General features: G+C 43.3%; 1 protein-coding gene across 2 annotated transcripts in view; it reads right to left on the bottom strand.

The window, feature by feature from the left end:
* Positions 1-21,582, bottom strand: part of ccdc83 (coiled-coil domain containing 83) — a 113,089-nt gene that overhangs the window by 27,797 nt on the left and 63,710 nt on the right. Inside the window, exon 10 of one of the 2 annotated variants that reach the window (XM_059964541.1) lies at positions 15,877-20,122. The exons of the other annotated variant lie outside the window; for it this stretch is intronic. Coding sequence (XP_059820524.1) covers positions 19,971-20,122 — 152 coding nt within the window. The 3' untranslated portion in view covers positions 15,877-19,970. Of the gene's footprint in view, positions 1-15,876; positions 20,123-21,582 lie in introns of those variants that run through there. 2 annotated transcript variants of the gene reach the window in all.

Raw genomic sequence — 21,582 nt, 5'->3', positions numbered from 1 at the left:
TCTGCCACAGGGAAAATCATCATCAGTTCTCTATCAACTATCTCATCTCAGGGTCTAAAGAGCTGTATCCTTAATCATAGTGTCAATTCCATCTATCTCAAAGCAAAATTGATATGTTCTTCTTTGATAAATGTACTCCAAGATGGAACAACTCTAAAATAAATAAGATTGCAGCAAGTCACTCTATGTGCCTGCCTTCAACCTCAACAAAGCCTCCAACTTCATTAATTTGAGGGACTAGGGAGCACCTCTTCAAATTCTTGAACTTGACTCATGGTAACATGCAAGCTAAAATACCAACCAATCCTGGTGAAGAAAGTGTCAAACAAGCCTTTGCCAAGCCCCAGTACTATTCTAAACGTTCCTTTCTGTAAAGCTATGTCTAGTTTCCAACAAACATCCCCATAAATTTGTTAGAGGTGAGGTGCAACATTTAAGATATTGCTCAACTGAAGGTGACTATGTTCAATAATCAAAATCACTGAAAATGCAGTAGCTGATCTACAGTATGAACATAAGAAATAGGAGCAGGAGTAGGTCAGCTGACCTGCTCTGCCATACAATAAGATCATGGCTGATTTGGCCATGGACTCATCTCCACCTATCTGCCTTTTCCCCATAACCTTTAATTCCCCTATTATGCAAAAATCTATCCAACCTTGTCTTAAGTATATTTACTGAGGTAGCATCCACTGCTTCAGTGGACAGAGAATTCCATAGATTCAGGGCTGTCTGGAAAAAACAGTTCCTCCTCATCTCCATCCTAAATCTATTCTCCTGAATCTTGCAGCTATGATTCCTAGTTGTAGTCTCATGTATGAGCAGAGACAACTTTCTTGCCTCTATCTTATCTATCCCTTTCATAATTTTATATTGCCTCTAAGATTGCCTTTCATTCTTCTGAATTCCAGAAGATGACTCTTGTATTTATGCATTCATGGAAGCTTAACTACAGAATGTCCTTTTTGTTCACCAGGGTTTATTAGAGGATGGGTATTAAACTCAACATTCTCAACTCTGTGGTTTTTAGTACACTGTCCTTCAACAATAAAGATTGATGATGACACCCAGGAAAATATGCACCTCTTCCCGTATGAATGATATTTTTTTCCCACAACATTCAATATGCTAGCACAACCTTGTTGAGGGAAAAGGGTATTTGTACATCAAGACTTAAGATCTGGTCTGAAACCAATGGTATGTGGGGCATCAGTGATCCCTGACCAGATATATGCTGCTTAGACATTGGCCTACCTACAGCAGACATCTCAAACCACTGCAAAATCCTTAATTTTCTGTAGGGATAACCCAACCAACAGCACAGATCAACACCTCTAACACTGTCACTCTATTGGTTTTGGTGAGTTACCCATATAAAATTTTCAGTCCTGAAAACACTCATGAAACAGACCCTCATTTATAAAATCTTATCATGAGAAGAAATTATCAAGTGCACAAAGCTCAAAGCTTCTTTCAAGATTTGCAACTTCCCCACCAACATTTAACCCGTGGCCACTCAAAGTAGAGGAGGAGTATTTGTAATGGTGTTGAGAACCTCAAAGGAATGCATCAGGAATACATTATGCCTGCTTCAGTGATAAAATAGTTGTGCCATATTCCATGTTCCTCACCCACTTGCTCCAAACTGTGGAACAGTTTATAGTTTCATAATGTCCCCATCAGCCACCTCAGAAACCACAAAACCAGTCTGGAAGCAAGTTATCACTTTTCCTGAGAAACTACTCTAACAAGGAGATGATATTTCAAATGAATATCCAATCCATCAGTTTTAATTAGGGTTGGAAGAGAAATCCTCCCTGCTTGGCTGTCCTTCTACCTGCATACAGGCAGAGGCTAAAGAGTAAATTTCTAGAGATAAGGACAACAAAGAGGTGGTCATGGGAGGCAGAGGAGTGGCTACAAGATTGCTTTGAGACAGTTGACTGGGCCATGTTCAAAGACTCAACTGTGATTCTGAATGAATACATCATGGCTGTCATGGACTTTATTAAAATAGTTGTACATAAGTATGCCCCCACAAAATCATTTAGAGTCTTCCCCAACCAGAAGCCCTGGATGAGTCATGAGATCTGCAATTTGCTGAAGGTCAGGCCAGAGAAATTACAGTACGGTGACCAAGGAAGTTGCAAGGAGTCCAGGTATGATCTCTGGGAAGCCATCTCATGGGCAAAGAGACAATTTCAGACTAAACTTGAATCAATGAAGAATGGTCAACAGTTGTGGCAGGGCTTGAATGCTATCAACCCTTCCAGGGCTTATCTTCCAGATGAGCTCAATGCCTTCTATGCTCGCTTTGACTAACAAAATACGGAGGAACCATCACAAACTCCCGCAGCCGCTGATGCTTCTGTGATTTCAATCTCTGAGGCCAACGTGTGAGCAGCCTTCAGGAGGGTTAAACCTTGAAAAGCATTTGGTGCAGATGGGGTACATGGCCAAGAACTGAAGACCTGTGCTGATCAACTGGCTGGAGTGTGCACTGAGATCTTTAACCTCTCGATTTGGCAGACTGAAATACCCACCTGCTTCAAGCAGACTTTAATTATACTGGTGCCTGAGAAAACCATGGTAACCTGCCTCATTGACTATCATCCTGCAGCACTTATATCCACAGTGATGAAACCTATCAACTCCTGTCAGAGAAGTAACTTAGATCCCCTTCAATTTCCCTAGCAGAGCAACAAGTCCAAAGCAGATGTCATCTCTTTGACTCTTCAGTCAACTGGACGACAAAGATGCATACATCAGGATGCTCTTTATCGACTACAACTCGGCATTCAACACCAACATTCCCTCAAAACTAATCAATACGCTTAAGAACTCAGTGTCAATACCTTCCCGTGCATTGGATTCTCAATCTCCTCACTTGCAGGCCCCAATCAGTTTGGATTGGCAATCACATCTCTTTCACTATCTCCACCAATACAGATGCACTACAAGGCTGTGCTTTACACTTGTGACTGTGCGGTTAAGCATAGCTCCGATACAATATTCAAGTTTGCTGGCAACACCACTGTCATCGACCGAATCAAAGGTGGAGATGTTTCAGCATATAGAAAGGTGATTGAAAATTTGGCTAGATGGTGCTATGACAACAACCTCTTACTCAATGTCAGTTAGACCAAGGAGCAGATTATTGATTTCTGGTGGAAGAAACTAGAGGTCCATAGGCCAGAGCTCATTGGAGGATCAGAAGTTTTGAGGGTTAGCAACTTTAAATTCCTCAGTGTTATCAATTCAGAGGACCTGTCCTGGATCCAGCCTGTAAAAGCAATTACAAAGAAAGTACAGCAGCGCCTCTACTCTCCTAGTTTGCAAAGACTCGGCATGCCATCAAAGAGTTCCCCTCCCCCCACTGAGCACATTTACAAGCAGCGTTGTTGCAAGAAAGCAGTATCCATCATCAGGGAGCCCCCACCACCCAGGTTATGCTCGCTTCTCATTGCTACCATCAGGAAAAAGCTACAGGAGCCTTAGGACTTACACCACCAGGTTCAGGAACAGTCATTACACCTCAGCCATCAGGCTCTTGAAGCAAAGGGAATAACTTCACTCATCTTCACTTGCTCCATCGTTAAAATGTTCCCACAACCTATGGAGTTACTTTCAAGGACTCTTCATATCATGTTATTGACCATTATTGCTTATTTATTTATTATTAATATTTCTTACTTGTATTTGCACAGTTCATTGGATTTTGCATACTGGTTGAACAGCCAATCTGATGCAGTCTTTCATTGATATTATGGTTGTTATTCTGTTATGTATTTATAGAGTATACTTGCAATAAAATGTACCTCAGTGCTGTGTATGATACAGTATGTTATATAATCAGGATGTACAAGTCCCAATGAAAGCGTGTGCAATACTTGATCTGCTGTTAGGAAATGAGAGAGGGCAGGTGAAAGAAGTTTGAATAGGAGAACACTGCATCTTGTGATCATAATGTCATTAGTTTCAAAATAAGTATGCAAAAAGATACGGTTTTCCATACAGTTTTCTGGCAAAAATGTACTTGGTAAGTGGGAGACCTACAAAAGTGAAATTTTGAAAGTACATAGCTTGTATGTGTCTGTTAGAATAAAAGGTAAAGGTAATAGGTGTTGGGAACCTTGTTTTTAAATAGATATTGAGGTCCTGGTTAAGAAAAAAAAGGTGCATAGGTAGGAATAAATAAGGTGCTTAAGGAGTATAAGAAATACAAGAGAACACTTCAGAAAGAAATCAGGAGGACTAAAAGAAGGCATGAGGTTGCCCTTGCAGATAAGGTGAAGGAGAATCCTGAAAGATTCTACAGATATGTTAATAGCAAAAGGATTGCAAGGAACACATTTGGTCCTCTGGAAGATCAGAATGGTAATCCATGTGTGGAGCCAAAACAGATGAGGAGATCTTAAAATATTTTTTTTTGCTTCTGCATTTACTCAAGAGACAGGAACAAAGAACAATACAGCACAGTATAGGCCCTTCGGCCCACAATGTTATGCTGACCCTTAAACCCTACCCATATTACCCTCCACCTTGAATTCCTCCATATGCCTGTCTAGTAGTCTCTTAAATTTCACTAGTGTATCTGCCTCCACCACTGACTTGGGCAGTGCATTCCATGCACCAACCACTCTGAGTAAAAAACCTTCCTCTAATATCTCCCTTGAACTTTCCTCCCCTTACCTTAAAGTCATGTCCTCTTGTATTGAGCTGTGGTGCCCTGGAGAAGAGGCACTGGCTATCTATTCCCCTTAATATCTTGTATACATCTATCATGTCTCCTCTCATCGTCCTTCTCTCCAGAGAGTAAAGCTCTAGCTCCCTTAATCTCTGATCATAATGCATACTCTCTAAACCAGGCAGCATCCTGGTAAATCTCCTCTGTACCCTTTCCAATGCTTCCACATCCTTCCTACAGTGAGGCAACCGGAACTGGACACAGTACTCCAAGTGTGACCTAACCAGAGTTTTATAGAGCTGCATCATTACCCAGCAACTCTTAAAACTCTATCCCTCAACTTATGAAAGCTAATACCCCATAAACTTTCTTAACTACTCTATCTACCTGTGAGGCAACTTACAGGGATCTGTGGACATGTACCCCCAGATCCCTCTCCTCCTCCACACTCCCAAGTATCCTGCCATTTACTTTGTACTCTGCCTTGGAGTTTTTCTTTCCAAAGTGTACCACCTCACACTTCTCCCAGTTGAACTCCATCTGCCACTTCTCAGCCCACTTCTGCATCCTATCAATGTCTCTCTGCAATCTTTGACAATCCTCAACACTATCCACACCACCCCCAACCTTTGTGTCGTCTGCAAACTTGCCAACTCACCCATCTGCCCCCACATCCAGGTCGCTAATAAAAATCACAAAAAGTAGAGGTCCCAGAACCGATCCTTGTGGGACACCACTAGTCACAACCTTCCAATCTGAATGTACTCCCTCTACCATGACCCTCTGCTTTCTGCAGGTAAGCCAATTCTGAATCCACCTGACCAAACTTCCCTGGATCCCATGCCTTCTGAGTTTCTGAATAAGCCTACCGTGTGGTACCTTGTCAAATGCCTTACTAAAATCCATGTAGATTACATCCACTGCACTACCCTCAACTATATGCCTGGTCACCTCCTCAAAGAACTCTATCAGGCTTTGGGGTTAGACACGATCTGTCCTTCACAAAGCCATGCTAACTGTCCCTGATCAGACCATTATTCTCTAAATGCCCATAGATTCTATCTCTAAGAATATTTTCCAACAGCTTTTCCACCACAGACGTAAGGCTCATTGGTCTATAATTACCTGGACTATCCCTACTACCTTTTTTGAACAAGGGAACAACATTCGCCTCCCTCCAATCCTCCAGTACCATTCCTGTGGACAACGAGGACATAAATATCCTAGCCAGAGGCTCAGCAATCTCTATCGAAACAGTCGATAGAAGTGAGCCAAAGAGGCATCAACTTCATGGACCTTATACAGATTACAGAGGAGGGGGTGTTTGCTGTCCTGAGGCAAATTATGGTGGATGAATCTCCATGGTTTGGCAAGGAGTTCCCTTGGATCCTGTGGGAGGCAAATGCAGAAATTGCAGGAGCCCTAGCAGAGGTATTTAAATTATCCTTCATGACGGTAATGTACCAGAGGATTGGAGGATAGCCAATCCAATGTTGCTCCACTGCACAAGAAAGGCTCTAAAAATAAACCAGAAAATTATAGGCCAGTGGGCCTGACATCAGTGGTGGGAAAGTTATTGGAAGGTATTCTGAGGGACCAGACTATAGACATGGATAGACACGGACTGATTAAGGATAGTTAGCATGGCTTTGTCTGTGGCAGGTAATGTCTCACCAATCTTACAGTTTTTCAAGGAATTACCAGGAAAGTTGATGACAGCAAGGCAGTGGATGTTGTCTACATAGACTTTAGTAAGGCATTTGACAAGGTCCCACATAGGAGGTTGGTCAGGAAGGTTCAGTTACTAGGCATTCAAGAATTGGATTAGACATTGGTTTTGTGGGAGAAGCCAGACAGTGGTAGTAGATAGTTGCCTCCCTGACTGCATGCCTGTGACTAATGGAGTGTTGCAGGTAGTCCTGGGTCCTTTGTTGTTTGTCATCAATATCAACAATCAGGATAATAATGAGATTAACTGTATCAGTAAATTTGCAGATGACACCAAGACTGGGGGTGTAGTGGATAGTGAGAAAGGCTATCATGGTTTGCAGTGAGATCAGGGCCAGCTGGAAAAATGGGCAGAGAAATAGCAGATGGACTTTAACGCAGACAAGTGTGAGGTGTTGCACTTTGGGAGGACCAACCAGAGTAAGTCTTACACAGTGAATGGTTGAGCCATGAGGAGTGCTGTAGAACAAAGAGGCTTGGGAATAACAGGTCCATAATTTTTTTTTAACGTGAATCACAGGTAGCTAGGGTCATAAAGAAAGCTTTTGGAACATTGATCTTCATATAACAAAGCACTGAGAACAGGAGAAGAGATGTTCATTTCAAGTTGTACAAGACATTATGAGGCCTAATTTGGAGTATTGGGTGCAGTTTTGGTCATCTACCTACAGGAAAGATGTAAATAAGGTTGAAAGAGAACAGCGAAAATTTACAAGAATTTTATCAGTCTAGAAAACCTGAGTTATAAGGAAAGACTGAATAGGTTAGGATTTTATTGCTTGGAACGTATAAGATTGAGAAGAGATTTGATAAAGGTATACTGTACAAAATTTTGAGGGGTATAGATCGGGTAAATTCAAGCAGGCTTTTTCCATTGAGGTTGGGTGGGACTACAACTAGAGGTCATGGGTTAAGTGTGAAAGATAAAAGGTTTAAAGGAACATGAGGGGAAACTTCTTCTCTCAGAGGTTCGGGAGAGTGTGGAAAGAGCTGCTAGCACAAGTAGTGCATGCAAGATAGATTTCAATGTTTGAGCTATGGAGGGCAAAGGTCCTGGTGCAGCTTGATGGAACTAGGTGATCTAAATGGTTTGGCATGGAGAAGATGGGCTGAAGGGCCTGTCTCAGTGCTGTACTTTTCTTTGACTAAGATGTATATACTTAGGTAATTTACACTGAACTTTGATCTTTGAATGGTGACTAGTTTCTTGACATTCAAATACATGACGTTGGTAGTGGATAATCTAGCACTCTCAGATGAGTTCAATGCCATTTATGTACACTTTGAAAGTGAGAATAAGAATTACAGATATGAGGATCTCTGCAGCCCCTGGTAACCCTGTAACCTCTGTCTCAGAGGTCGACATCAGATTGTCTTTCAAGAGCATGAACCCTCGTAAGGTGACAGGCCCCAATAGAGTACCTGGTAGGGCTTTGAAAACCTCTGCCAGCCAACTGGCCAGTGTGTTCAAAGGCATTTTCAATCACTCATTGCTATAGTCAGAAGATCCTAACTGCTTCAAAAGGGCAACAATCATACCAATGCCCAAGAAGAGCAGGGTGAGCTGCTTGAATGACTTTCATATGGTAGAATTCACATCTATGTTGATAAAGTGCTTTGAAAGTTGGTTATGGCTAGAATCAGCTCTAGCCATGACCTGGACCCACTGCAATTTGCCTATCACTGCCATAGGTCGACAGTAGATATGATTTTGTTGGCTGTTCCTGCAGACTTGGACCACCAATTAATACTTCTGTCAGGATGCAGTTTATTGACTTCAGCTCAACATTTAACACAATTTTTCCTACAGTTCTGATCAAAAAGCTCCAAAACCTGGGCCTTTGTACTTCCTTCTGAAACAGGATCCTTGACCTTCTCATCAGAAGACCAGTCTGTGTGGATTAGAAATAACATCTGCACATCTGCACCTCGCTGATAATCAACACTGATTCAACTTAGCCCACTCCAATACTCTCTCTATATCCATGACTGTGTGGCTAGGCATGACTCAAATGCCATCTATGTATTTGCTGATGACAGAACCATTGTTGGCAGAATATCAGATGGTGACGAGAAGGCTTAGAGAGGTGAATAGATCAGCTAATTGAGAGGTGTTGCAGCAACAACCTGGGACTCAACATCATAAGACCAAAGACCCAATTGTAGACTTCAGAAAGAGTAAGATGAGGAAACACACAACTGTCCTCACAGAGGGATCAGAAGTGGAAAGAGTGAGCAATTTCAAGTTTCTGGGTATCAACATCTCTAAGGACCTACTGTAGGCCCAACATATCGATGAAATTCCAAAGAAGGCAAGACAGTGGCTATACTTTATTTGGAGCTTGAGGAGATTTAGTATGTTACCAAAGGCACTTGCAAATTTCTACAGATATACTGTGGGAAGTATTCTATCTGGCTGTATCACCATCTGGTATGGTGGGTGGGGTTGCTACTGCACAGGATGGAGGTAAGTTGCAAAACATTGTGAACTCAATCAGCTCCATTGTGGGCATTACTCTCTGTAGCATCTGGAACATCTTCAAGGAGCGATGCCTTAAAAAGGCAGCATCTGTCATTAATGATCCCTATCACCAAAACATGCTCTCTTTCCATTCTACCATCAGGGAAGAGGCACTTGTGCCTGAAGGCACACATTCAACGACTCAGAACCAGCTCCTTCCCCTCTGCCATCAGATTTCAGAATGGACACTGAACCCATGGAAACAACTTACAACTTTTTTTTTGCATTACTTATTTAACTATTTTATATATAACTTGTATAATAGTGATTCAGTTTTAATTATTAAGTATTTTAATATGTACTGCTGCCACATAACAACAAATTTCACGACATGCTGGTGATATTAAACTTGATTCTGATACTGATATTCCATAACAGAAGCAAGCTTACCTGTTATGGTATAGCAGTATCAGAATCAAGTTTAATATCACCAGCATGTCGTGAAATTTGCAGAAAAAAAATTCCCTTAATGTCTTGAAATATCAGATTCCTTTAGTTCCCAGGTCTCAAAAGTAATTGAAGATAACTTTTTGAAGAGCATTTATACAAATATGGTGGATTACGTTTAATTAGGACACTGCTTATTTGGGACAACTCTTATAGAATAAAAACAGATGGATTTCCATCGTTTATTTCGGGAAAAATGCTGCTTTATTGAGGCAGGCGACTTCTGCCAAACATTTTCTAACTAGTGTCAGTTGCACATGTGTCATGTAGCTATTGTTTGTGCTCAAAAAGCAGTGATTTTTGTCAGTGATAATTGATGAGTAATAAACAGTAAGACAATTCAGAAATGTTTTGTTCATTGTGGTTTGAAGCATTCAGGCTTGCTGATGCCAGAAACGGTTGGGAGTGAAAATGAAATAATTTCTCTACTTCAAGTACAAAGAATTTGAAGCTATCAACAATCATCTTTAATGCTATAATGAAAATGAAGATTTGGAGAAGTCATCAAAAACACTGTTTGAAGGCAGTCTATTATATGCACTACGTTCCTGTGCTGATTCTGTGATTCAGCACCACATCCCGACCAAGGGACCACCCCCTTCACGCCCACGCTCGAAGGATCCCCCCAGAAAAGCTCCTCCTGGTGAAGGAGGAGTTCAAGAGGATGGAGGAATTGGGGATGGTATGGAGGTCCGACAGCCCATGGGCCTCCCCCCCCCCGCATATGGTGCCCAAAGCAGCTGGGGGTTGGAGACCATGCGGCGCCTACTGCAGACTGAACGAGGCTACCACTCCAGACTGCTACCCCGTGCCGCACATACAGGACTTTGCAGCAAACCTGCACAGGGCAAGAATATTTTCCAAAGTAGACCTCGTCTGGGGATACCATCAAATCCCGGTGCACCCTGAAGACCTCCCCAAAACAGCACTTATCACCCCGTTCGGCCTGTTCGAGTTCCTCCTAATGCCGTTCAGCCTGAAGAATGCCGCACAGATGTTCCAGCGGCTAATGGATGCGGTGGGACGCGACCTGGACTTTGCGTTCATCTATTAGGATGACATCCTTATAGCCAGCAGTAGTAGCCCGGAGCATCTGTCCCACCTCCACCAGCTCTACTCCTGCCTGAGTGATTTCGGCCTCACGATCAACCCGGCCAAATGCCAGTTCGGTCTCGATACCATCGACTTCCTGGGTCACAGGACTACTAAAGACGGGGCAACACCTCTGCCCGCCAAGGTAGACGCGATCCGCCACTTTGCCCGGCCCAACATGGTCAAAGGCCTACAGGAGTTCGTTGGTATGGTGAACTTCTACCACCGTTTCCTCTCCTCAGCAGCCCGTATCATGTGCCCTTTGTACACCCTGATGTCGGGTAAAGGCAAGGACATTACTTGGGATGAGGAGGCCGCGGCCGCTTTCGTTAAAGCCAAGGAAGCCTTGGCAGATGCTGTGATGCCGGTGCACCCCAGAACAGATGTTCCAACCACCCTCACAGTGGATGCGTCCAACACAGCAGTCAGTGGGGTGCTGGAGCAACTCATCGAGGGGTGCTGGCAACCCCTGGCGTTCTTCAGCAAGCACCTACGACCACCCAAACTCAAGTACAGTGCTTTTGACCGGGAGCTGTTGGCACTGTATCTGGCAATCTAGCGTTTCCAGTACTTCTTAGAAGGCAGGCCATTCACCGTGTTCACACCACAAACCATTGACCTTTGCGTTCACGAAGGTGTCCAATCCCTGGTCGGCCTGCCAGCAGCGACATCTGTCCTACATATCCGAGTACACGATGGACAACCAGCATGTCTCAGGGAAGGACAACGTCATGGCGGACGCACTCTCCAGACCAGCTGTCCAGGCCCTTTTCCTGGGGGTGGACTATGCAGCACTGGCGGAGGCGCAGCAGGCAGACGACGAGATGCCCCCCTACAGGACCGCAGTCTCGGGTTTGCAGCTGCAGGACTTTCTCATAGGCCCAGGTGAGAGGACACTCCTATGCGACATGGCTACCGGCCAACCTCACCCCATCATCCCGGCAGCCTGGAGGCGGCGAGTTTTCGACTCCATACACGGTTTGGTGCACCCATCTATCAGGACAACTGTCCGACTGGTCTCCAGCAAGTTCGCATGGCACGGATTTCGCAAACAGGTCAGTGAATGGGCCAGAACGTGCGCGCAGTGCCAAACAGCCAAAGTGCAGCGGCTCACTAAAGCCCCGCCACAGCAGTTCGAACCCACCCACCGGAGGTTCGACCACATTCATGTGGATATCGTGGGCCCCCTACCAGTGTCCCGAGGAGTGTGGTACCTCCTAACTATGGTAGACTGGTTCACGAGGTGGCCAGAGGCGGTCCCGCTCACCGACACATCTGCTGATCCCTGCGCCCGAGCACTGATAGCAACCTGGATAGCACGCTTCGGGGTACCATCCCACATTACCTCCGATAGAGGTGCCCAGTTCACCTCCAGCCTGTGGTTGGCTGTGGCCAGCCTGTTGGGAACGCAGCTACACCACACTACTGCCTACCACCCACAGTCGAACGGACTAGTGGAACGCTTCCACTGTCACTTGAAGTCGGCTCTCATGGCCCGCCTGAGAGGACCTAACTGGGTGGATGAGCTTCCCTGGGTCCTGCTTGCAATTCGCACAGTGCCCAAAGAGGATCTGCACGCCTCGTTGGCCGAGTTGGTGTACGGCGCACCCCCGGCTGTCCCGGGAGAGTTCATACCAGCCCCAAGGGGGCAAGAGGAAGAACCCGCAGCAGTCCTGGACAGACTACTCGAAAGGCTCGGCAACCTGGCCCCCACTCCGACTTCACAGCACAGACAGACCCTGACCCATGTACCCAAAGACCTGCAGAACTGTAAGTTTGTGTTTGTACGAAGGGGCGGACACCGGGCACCGCTACAGCGGCTGTACGAGGGGTCATTCAAGGTGATCAACAACAATGGGTCCAAGTATGTTCTGGACATTGAGGGGAAAGAGGAGGTTTTCATGGTTATCTCAAACCAGCCCATGTGGACTTGGCGCAGCCGGTCGAGTTTCAGGCACCGCGGCGCAGAGGCAGACCTCCCAAACAGAGACTGATCCAGACTGTGGACATTGGGGGGTGCATCGCCGGTTCTGGGGGGGGGGGGGTGTTATGTGGCGACCCACTTTCTGCACAGGCGAACCAGCTCACAAATAGCCAGCGCACGGGGAGAGACTTTGGTAATGCACCTCTGACGTCATTTCCGCCCGGAGAGGGCGGGTGCTAGGGATTAAATGCCAGCACCACGAAGTTTGAATAAATTAGTCTCGAAATGACTTACCGACTGCGTGTCGTCTCTAGTTCTGTATGTAGTACATTGCTACAATACATAATTTGTTACTCAGTTAAATGGTAGTTTATCTTTTCTATACCTTTTTAACTATTTCTATTGGGGCAGCTGCTTAATTGTGCCAAAATATATTAGTCTGGATGTGTCCAAATTAACTGAAATTTACTGTAGACCTTTATGACTGATTGGTTTCTCTATTTAACAAAGTATTCTGTGGAGCAGAAATTTGACATTGGCTGCAAGTGCTAATTGTATATGACAATATTTAAGAGCTGGTTATAGTTGTCTTCTATGATGCAGTTCTGTTTGAGTAAATGACACAAGTTAGTGAATTGTTAGTTAAGACTTAACTTGAAAATTTAATAACAAATTATTAATCAAGTTGATTTCACATTAACCACATCAGCTGGGAAAATTGTATATTTCCTTAAAAAAAATTAAAATGCACAGAAACATCAACTGCATTGGCGCTGCCTCCTGCACGCATGCTGAGCTTGTTGATTTCAATAATTTTGCCTCCAACTTTCACCCTGCCTTCAAATTTACCTGGTCCATTTCCAACACCTCCCTCCCCTTTCTTGATCTTTCCATTTCCATCTCTGGAGACGGCCTATCTACTGACATCTACTATAAGCCTACAGACTCTCAGAGCTACCTGGACTATTCCTCTTCCCACCCTGTCTCTTGCAAAAATGCCATTCCCTTCTCGCAATTCCTCCATCTCTGCCGCATCTGCTCTCAGGATGAGGCTTTTCATTCCAGGACGAAGGAGATGTCTTCCTTTTTTAAACAAAGGGGCTTCCCTTCCTCCACCATCAACTCTGCTCTCAAATGCATCTCTCCCATTTCATGCACATCTGCTCTCACCCCATCTGCCCGCCACCCACTCAGGATAGGGTTCCCCTTGTCCTCACCTACTACCCCACCAGCCTCCGAGTCCAATGTATAATTCTCCGTAACTTCCATCACCTCCAACGGGATCCCACTAACAAGCACATCTTCTCCTTCCCCCCCCCCCCCTTTCTGCTTTCCACAGGGATCGCTCCCTATGCGACTCCCTTGTCCATTCATTCCCCCCCATCCCTTCCCACCGATCTCCCTCCCGGCACTTATCCTTGTAAGTGGAACTAGTGCTACACCTGCCCTTACACTTCCTCTCTCACCACCATTCAGAGCCCCAGACAGTCCTTCCAGGTGAGGTGACACTTCACCTGTGAGTTGGCTGGTGTGGTATACTGCGTCTGGTGCGGCCTTTTATATATTGGTGAGACCCAACGCAGACTGGGAGACCGTTCCACTGATCACCTATGTTCTGTCCGCCAGAGAAAGCAGAATCTCCCAGTGCCACATATTTTAATTCCACGTCCCATTCCCATTCTGATATGTCTATCCATGGCCTCCTCTACTGTCAAGATGAAGCCATACTCAGGTTGGAAGAACAACACCTTATATTCCATCTGGGTAGCCTCCAACCTGATGGCATGAACATTGATTTCTCTGACTTCCGTTAATGTCCCTCCTCCCGTTCTTACCCCATCCTTTATTTATTTATTCATTCATTCATTCATCCATTCATTTATTTATCTATCTATCTATCTATCTTTCCTTTTCTCTCTCTCCTCCCCTCCTTTTTTCTCCCTCTCACAATCACTCTTTGCCTGTTCTCCATTTCCCTCTGGTGCTCCCCTCCCCCTTTCTTTCTCCCTAGGCCTCCTGTCCCATGATCCTTTCCCTTCTCCAGTTCTGTATCCCTTTTGCCAATCACCTTTCCAGCTCTTAGCTTCACCCCACCCCCTCCTGTATTCTACTATTATTTTGGATTTCCTCCTCCCCCTCCTACTTTCAAATCTCTTACTATCATTTCTTTCAATTAGTCCTGATGAAGGGTCTCGGCCCGAAATGTCGATAGTGCTTCTTCCTATAGATGCTGCCTGGCCTGCTACTTTCCACCAGCATTTTGTGTGTGTTACTTTCCTATGCAATGATTCTTTAAAATTGTCTCAGAATGTGGGTGTCAGTGCTTACTGCAGCATTTTATGCCAATCCATAATCACAATCAGGAAGCTGGCAGTTCCATGACATTGATTCAGAGATGATGTAAGATAGATTTTCAAGCCAGAGTCAGAGGTGACCGTGATAAAGCTTGATTGACAGTGCTGTTGCTCCTTATGCCTTCATTCTCCTAGCTTAAGGGTCACATATTGGAATTCTAATCACTTCTCCTGGGAAGGTAATGGGGAAATTTAGTGATGTTGAAGTTTTTGCATGTTATATACAGATGTTTAAGACTTTCTTTTAATAGATACGGTCATTGCCTGGGGCTTGTGTGGCAATTATTATTTCTTGCCGCATGTAAGGATAGGGCACTTTGTTTTCTGAAAAGCTGTAAATGAAATTGAAAGCTATGCATTCAAAGAGGATTTGAGTTGTTGCAGCACATTCTGTTGATGGTTTGCAATCACTCTGTAAGTATGTGAAGGGATGATGGAAAACCCTCAAGCAAGTTGTTTTTGTTTTGGATGGTGTAAAATTTCATTAGCATTTTTGAACCTACAAATATCTAGATATATGGTCATTATTTCATCACATTTCTCATGTATCTCTGAGATGTTGGAAATAAAGTTAAGGAGTCAAATTTGAAATTTAAAATTTAAGTGAGAAAACTGTGCTATGTGGTGATCACGAATCTTTTAGATTGTTGTTCCAGTGAAAGAACTCCAGCACACATGCCTGATTTAGGCTTCTGTCACTCCAGGCACATTAGTATTGTTAATTTCTAACTGTCTCCTCAGCTTGAGAACAATTAGGAATTGACCATATTGCCAGCGATGTTCTCATCCAGTGAATAAATAAAAATACAGACCTAAAACCCCGTGTTGCAATTTCAATTAAATTAGATCCTTTCATTCTTGCTTTCATTGGCTTAGGGGAGACAGATTTATAGATGACACCAGAGAGCAAATGCATCAGAATCAGGTTTTATTTCACTGGCATATGACATGAAATATGCTGCTTTGCAGCAGCAGTACATTGCAATATATAAAGACTATAAATTATAATTATATATAAAAGTTATAACCTATTGCAAAAAGAGAACAAAAAATTTAATGTTCTCCATTCAGAAATCTGATTGCAGAAGGGAAGAAGCTATTCATAAAACATTGAATGTGTGCCTTCAGGCTCCTGTCCCACCAACTTGAAGGCAGCAATGAGTAGAGGACATGTCCTGAGTGATGGGGGGTCCTTAAAGATGGATGCTGTCTTTTTAAGGCATTGCCTTTTGAAGATGTCCTCAATGCTGGGGAGGCTCGTGCCCATGATGGAGCTGGCTGAGTTTGCAAATTTCTGCATCATTTTCCAATCCTGTACAGTAGCTCCTCCATACCAGATGGTGATGCAACCAGTTAGAATTCTCTCCACTGTTTATCTGTAGGAATTTGCAAGAGTCTTTGGTGACACACCAAATCTTCTCAAATTCCTGATGAAATGTAGCCACTGTCATGCCTTCTTTGTAATTACGTTAATATGTTGGGCCCTGGATAGATCTTCAGAGATGTTGACACCCAGGAACTTGAAACTATTCACCCTTTCCACTCCTGATCCCTCAATGAGGACTGTTGTGTGTTCCCCCGACTTCCCCTTCCAGAAGTCCACAATCAATTCCTTGGTTTTACTGACATTGAGTGCAAGGTTGCTGTTGTGCACACAGTCATGGGTGTACAAAGAGTAAAGCAGAACAATGGGCTAAGCATGTTTTCTTGAATGCACAGCATGAGTGTAAGAGATGTGATGCTACTTATATAAATTGTTGGTTTGTTTGTACTTGTATTCTGCACAAGTTCCGCTTGCCACAGTATAGGAAGGATATGATTAAGTTAGGAGATACAGAAAAGGTTTACAAGAATGTTGCTTGGACTGGACAACTTGATTGTTTTTCCTACATTAACTTTATGAAAGTTTATAAAATTGAGAGGCATAGAAAGGGTAGATAATTACAGTCTTTTTCTCTAGGGTAGGGGACTCTAAAACTAGAGGATGTATTTTAAAGTGAGGGGATAGAACAAAAGGGTATCTGAGGGGAATGTTTTTCCGGTCAGCGGTTAAAATGAGCTGCTAGAGGAGGTAGTAGAGGTAGACAGAATTACAATTTTTAAAAGACATTTGGGCAGTACATGGATGGTAAAGGTTTGGAGAAATATTGGTCAAACACAGGAATTGGGAATCATATAGATAGGTACCTTGGTTGGCATAGATGAGCTGTGCTGAAGTTGGGTTTCTGTGCTGTATAACTCTGATAGAACATGAATCATAAGATGAGTCACTCACTGCAAGATACCTGGACTCTAATGTGCTCTTGTGCCTGGTCCAATTAAGTTTTTAATCACAATTTCCAGGATGATAATAAGAAATATGGCAAATCTCTAAATGTCAAGTGAAGGTAGTTAAGACTACTTTTTGGTAGAAATGATCCTTGCCTGGTGCTTATGTGACTCTTATCATTTATTGCTGCACGTGTTTCATTATGTGAGAGCTACAAATAGTAGTGAAAACTGTGCATTTATCAGCAAATATCCCCACTTCTAACTTTAGGTTGGAACTGCAATTTATATGTCATGTTTTTTCTTTCTGGTTTTCCCCAGAGTCTTGGACAAAGAAACAATGACCAGGTACATGGGAAGTCCTGGCTTTTTTTCTGGTGGAATTTATTTTTCTTCTTTTGAAAATTCAGGTCCAACCACATTAAATAAAAAATCAACTCTTCTTTTATGAAATGTAACATCCCATTAAACGATGCTTCTTTTAATTAACAAAACCTGCCCGCATCCAACTTGCAATTTCTCTATCAGTCCAGGCTGGCAACAAAAATCAATTCCAGACTATTGAGCTTTACATTTTTGTGAATAAGTAACATACACCGCTTATCTTGCATCTTCATATAATATGTCTGAAATCAGGGCTATAAGTCAATAGCAACAGAAGTTCGAAATAAATTTATTATCAATGTACGTATACCACCATAAACTCCCCTGAGATAATTTTCTGATGGGCATTCACAGTAGATACAAAGAATCACAATAGAAGCAATGAAATACTACACACAAAGGTGGACAAACAAACAACATGCAAAAGATGACAAGCAGTGAAAGTACAAAATAATAATAAAGTTATAAATAATATTGAGAATTATTCAAAGTGAGTCTACAGGTTGTGGAATCAGTTCAGTTTTGAACTGAGTGAAGATATCCATGTTGATTCAGGAACCTGATCGTTGAGGAGTAATAACTCAACGAACTTGGTGTGGGACCCAAGGCCACTATCCCTCTTTCTTGGTGGCAGCAAGAGAAAATGAGTATGGTTGGAACAGTGGGGGATCTTGATGAAGGATGCTGCTTTCTTGTGGTAGCACTCCTTGTAGATGTGCTCAGATGTGGGGACGGCTATGATGGACTGGGCTTTTTGTAGGCTTTTCTATTTTTGGGCATTGATGTTTCCATATCAAGCCATGATGTAACCAGTCAGGATACACTCCATTGTGCCTGTATAGAAGTTCAACAAATTTAGATAATGTGGCAAATCTGTGCAACCTTCTAAGAAACTAGGGGCACTGCCATGCCTTCTTTATAATGACACTTAAATACTGATTCCAGGACAAATCCTCTGAAATGATAACACCAATGAATTTAAAATTACTGACCTCTCCACCTCCAATTCCTTGATGAGGACTGGCTCATGGACCTGCAGTTTCCCCCCCAATGGTCATTAATCAACTTTTTGATTTTGCTGATATTGAGTGAGAGGTTGTTGTTGTAGCACCATTCAGCCGACAGCGGTGTTGCCAGCAAACTTAAATATGGGATTAGAGCTGTACTTAGCCTCACAGCTATAAGAATAAAGTGCACCTGTGTTGACGGTGATTGTGGAAGAGATGTTAATGCCAATTTGAACTGACTGTGGTCTGCAAGTGAGGAAATTGATGATCCAGATGCATTAGGAAGTTTTGAAGCCCAAGTCTTGGAGCTCATTGATTAGTTGTGAGGGAATGATTGTGGAATGAAGAGCTGTAGTCAATTAAGGGCATCCTGATGTATGAATCTTTACCATCCAGATGTTCCAGAGTTGAGTGAAGAGGTCGATGTAACAGCATCTGCTATTGACCTGTCATAACCATGTACAAATTGGAGTGAATCCAGGTCACTCAGGTAGAAGTAGATATGTTTCATCACCAACCTCTCAAAGCACTTCATCTTAGTGGATGTAAGTGCTACTGAACAATAGTTATTGAGGCAGGTTACCACATTCTTCTTGGGCACTGCTATGATCGAAGCAACTGGGTACCTCAGACTGTCGAAGTGAGAGCTTAAAGATGCCACTTCATATGTGAGATAGCTTTCCAGAAGTCATGCCTGGGCCTCTTGTACTTTCCTTGGTTGCCAGACTTGAAGGCAGCAGACTGCAGCTCCCTTGACTCATCCAGGGCTTTTGGTCGGGGAGGTCACTAAATGATTTTGTGGGCACACACTCATCCATGGGTGTCTTTATAAAGTCCATGACAAGTGTGGCATATTCATTCAGATCCTCTGAGTCCTTGAACATGGCCTGGTCCCACCAGCTTGAAACAATCCCATAGCTGCTTCTCTGCTTCTTGTAACCTCCTCTTTGTTGCCCTTACCTTTGGTGCCTTGCTCTTCAGACTCTGCCTGTATGGTGGTAGGATGAGGACAGCCAAATAATCAGATTTCCCAAAATGTGGGCTAGGAATGGAATGGTAGGCATTCTGTAATGTAGCAGTAGTCAAGTGTGTTGGGATGCCTGGAACTGCAGGTGATATGATGATAATTGGGCAGATTCAAGCAAGCATGATTGAAGTCCCCAGCAAGGATGTGAAAGGCATCGAGTAGCCTGTTCCTTGTTTGCTAATCATGGCATTCAATACATCAAGTACTTGCTTAACATCTGTCTATGGTGCTATGTAAACTATAGTCAGCATCAAGATGGAGAACTTACTTGGTAAGTAGAATAGCTGGCACTTAATCATCAGATGTTCCAAGTTGGGAGAAAAAGAATGCCACAAGACTGCTAGATCCAAGCACTATGAAGTTTATCATGAAACACAGCCCCCCAACTCTTGCCTTGGCTGAATGTTCTGCAATTTGATCCACCTGGTAGATTAAGAATTGCCTTATCTGCTGTGTCTGGAGTGAGCCATGTCTCACTGAAACAGAGAATACAGCAATCCCTCATTTCACTCTGATACAGCAACCTTGCTCTTAGGTCCTCTGTTTTGTTCTCCAGTGACTATATGCATCAGTGAACAAAATGCTAGGGAGTGGTAGTTTCATATCCTGATGAAGTCTGGCATGAAGTCCACTCTTACAGCGATGGCAACCTCTGTCCGCTTCAAGATGCTGTACCTGCATTCCTGAAAGTCAAGTTTGTAGAGTCCTTCAGAATACAGTAAAATCACTACTTTGTTTAGACTGTTCAAAAGTATGTGTCTTAAAAGGAAATTACAAGCTGCAGATTGCTGTCAAATTGGGGTGTAACTTGTCAATCCAAAGTAGCACATGTCCTTTCTTTTCATAAATAGACTGACTGCAGCCTCTGACTGCTTTTCATTCATGAGCTTTTCTGATAGCTGGATGATCTGGTCCTTCTAACTATTGTTGCCTGATTATTTTGTTGTAACTTGACTGCATTTGTATTGGATGATTTCTGTTCAATAAGCACAGATTTATGGACATGGCTCAGCACATCACAGAAACCAGCCTCCCTCTATGGAGTCTATGCTGTTGTTTTCTGTGTTCTCACTGCATCAGTAAAGCAGCCAACATAATCAAAGACTCCACCCCGGACATTCTCTCTTCTCCCCTCTTCTGTCATACAAAAGATACAAAAATCTGAAAACGTGAACCACCAGGCTCAAGGACAGCTCCTACCTGGCTGTTATGAGACTATTGAAGGACTTTCCAGAATCACAAGTTGGACTGTTGATCTCACAATCTAACTTGCTATGATCTTGCACTTTATTCTGCATTGTTATTGTTTTACTTGGTTCTACCTCAATGTACTGTTTAATGATCTGATCTTTATGAACAGCATGCAAGACAAGCTTTTCACATCTGACAAGAATAAACCAATTCCAATTACTTTTCGAGGAATTCAGCAGGTCAGGCAGCATCTATAGAAATGAATAAACAGCTGAATCCCCGGCCCAAAACGTCAACTGTTTATTCAATTCCATAGATGCTGCCTGACCTGCTGAGTTCCTCCAGCATTTTCTGTGTGCTTCTCTGAATTTCCACCATCTGAAGAATCTTTTGTGTTTAAAATTGTTTCGGACCTGTTCAGAGTGAGAATGCTAAGCAATAAATTTCCAAACTGTGTTGGAATAGATAAAAGATGAATAATGATAAGAGATGTTTTCAGTGTAAGGCATGGATTGTCTCTACATAAAGAGACTATACTGATTAGTCAAGGTCTCTGAGGACCTTATAAAGAAGGCAAGACAGCACAATACTTCGTTAGGAGTTTGAAGAGATTTGGTATGACAACAAATACACTCAAAAACTTCTACAGATTACTGTGGAGAGCATTCTGACAGGCTGCATCACTATCTGGTATGGGGGGGGGGGGATGCTACTGCATAGGACTGAAAGAAGCTACAGAGGGTTGTCAGTTTAGTCAGCTCCATCTTAGCCTAAAAAGTACCCAGGACATCTTGAAGGTGTCTCAGAAAGGCAGCGTCTATTATTAAGGACCTCCTGCATCCAGGGCAAGCCCTTTTCTCACTGTTACCATCAGGAAGGAGGTACAGGAGCCTGAAGGCACACACTCAGTGATTCAGAAACAGCTTCTTCCCCTCTGCCATCTGATTCCTAA

This window comes from Hypanus sabinus, chromosome 3 (assembly GCF_030144855.1).
Source record: "Hypanus sabinus isolate sHypSab1 chromosome 3, sHypSab1.hap1, whole genome shotgun sequence".
NCBI lineage: Eukaryota > Metazoa > Chordata > Chondrichthyes > Myliobatiformes > Dasyatidae > Hypanus > Hypanus sabinus.
Note: the sequence above shows the minus strand (reverse complement) of the source record. Positions and strands in the feature narration are given on the sequence as shown.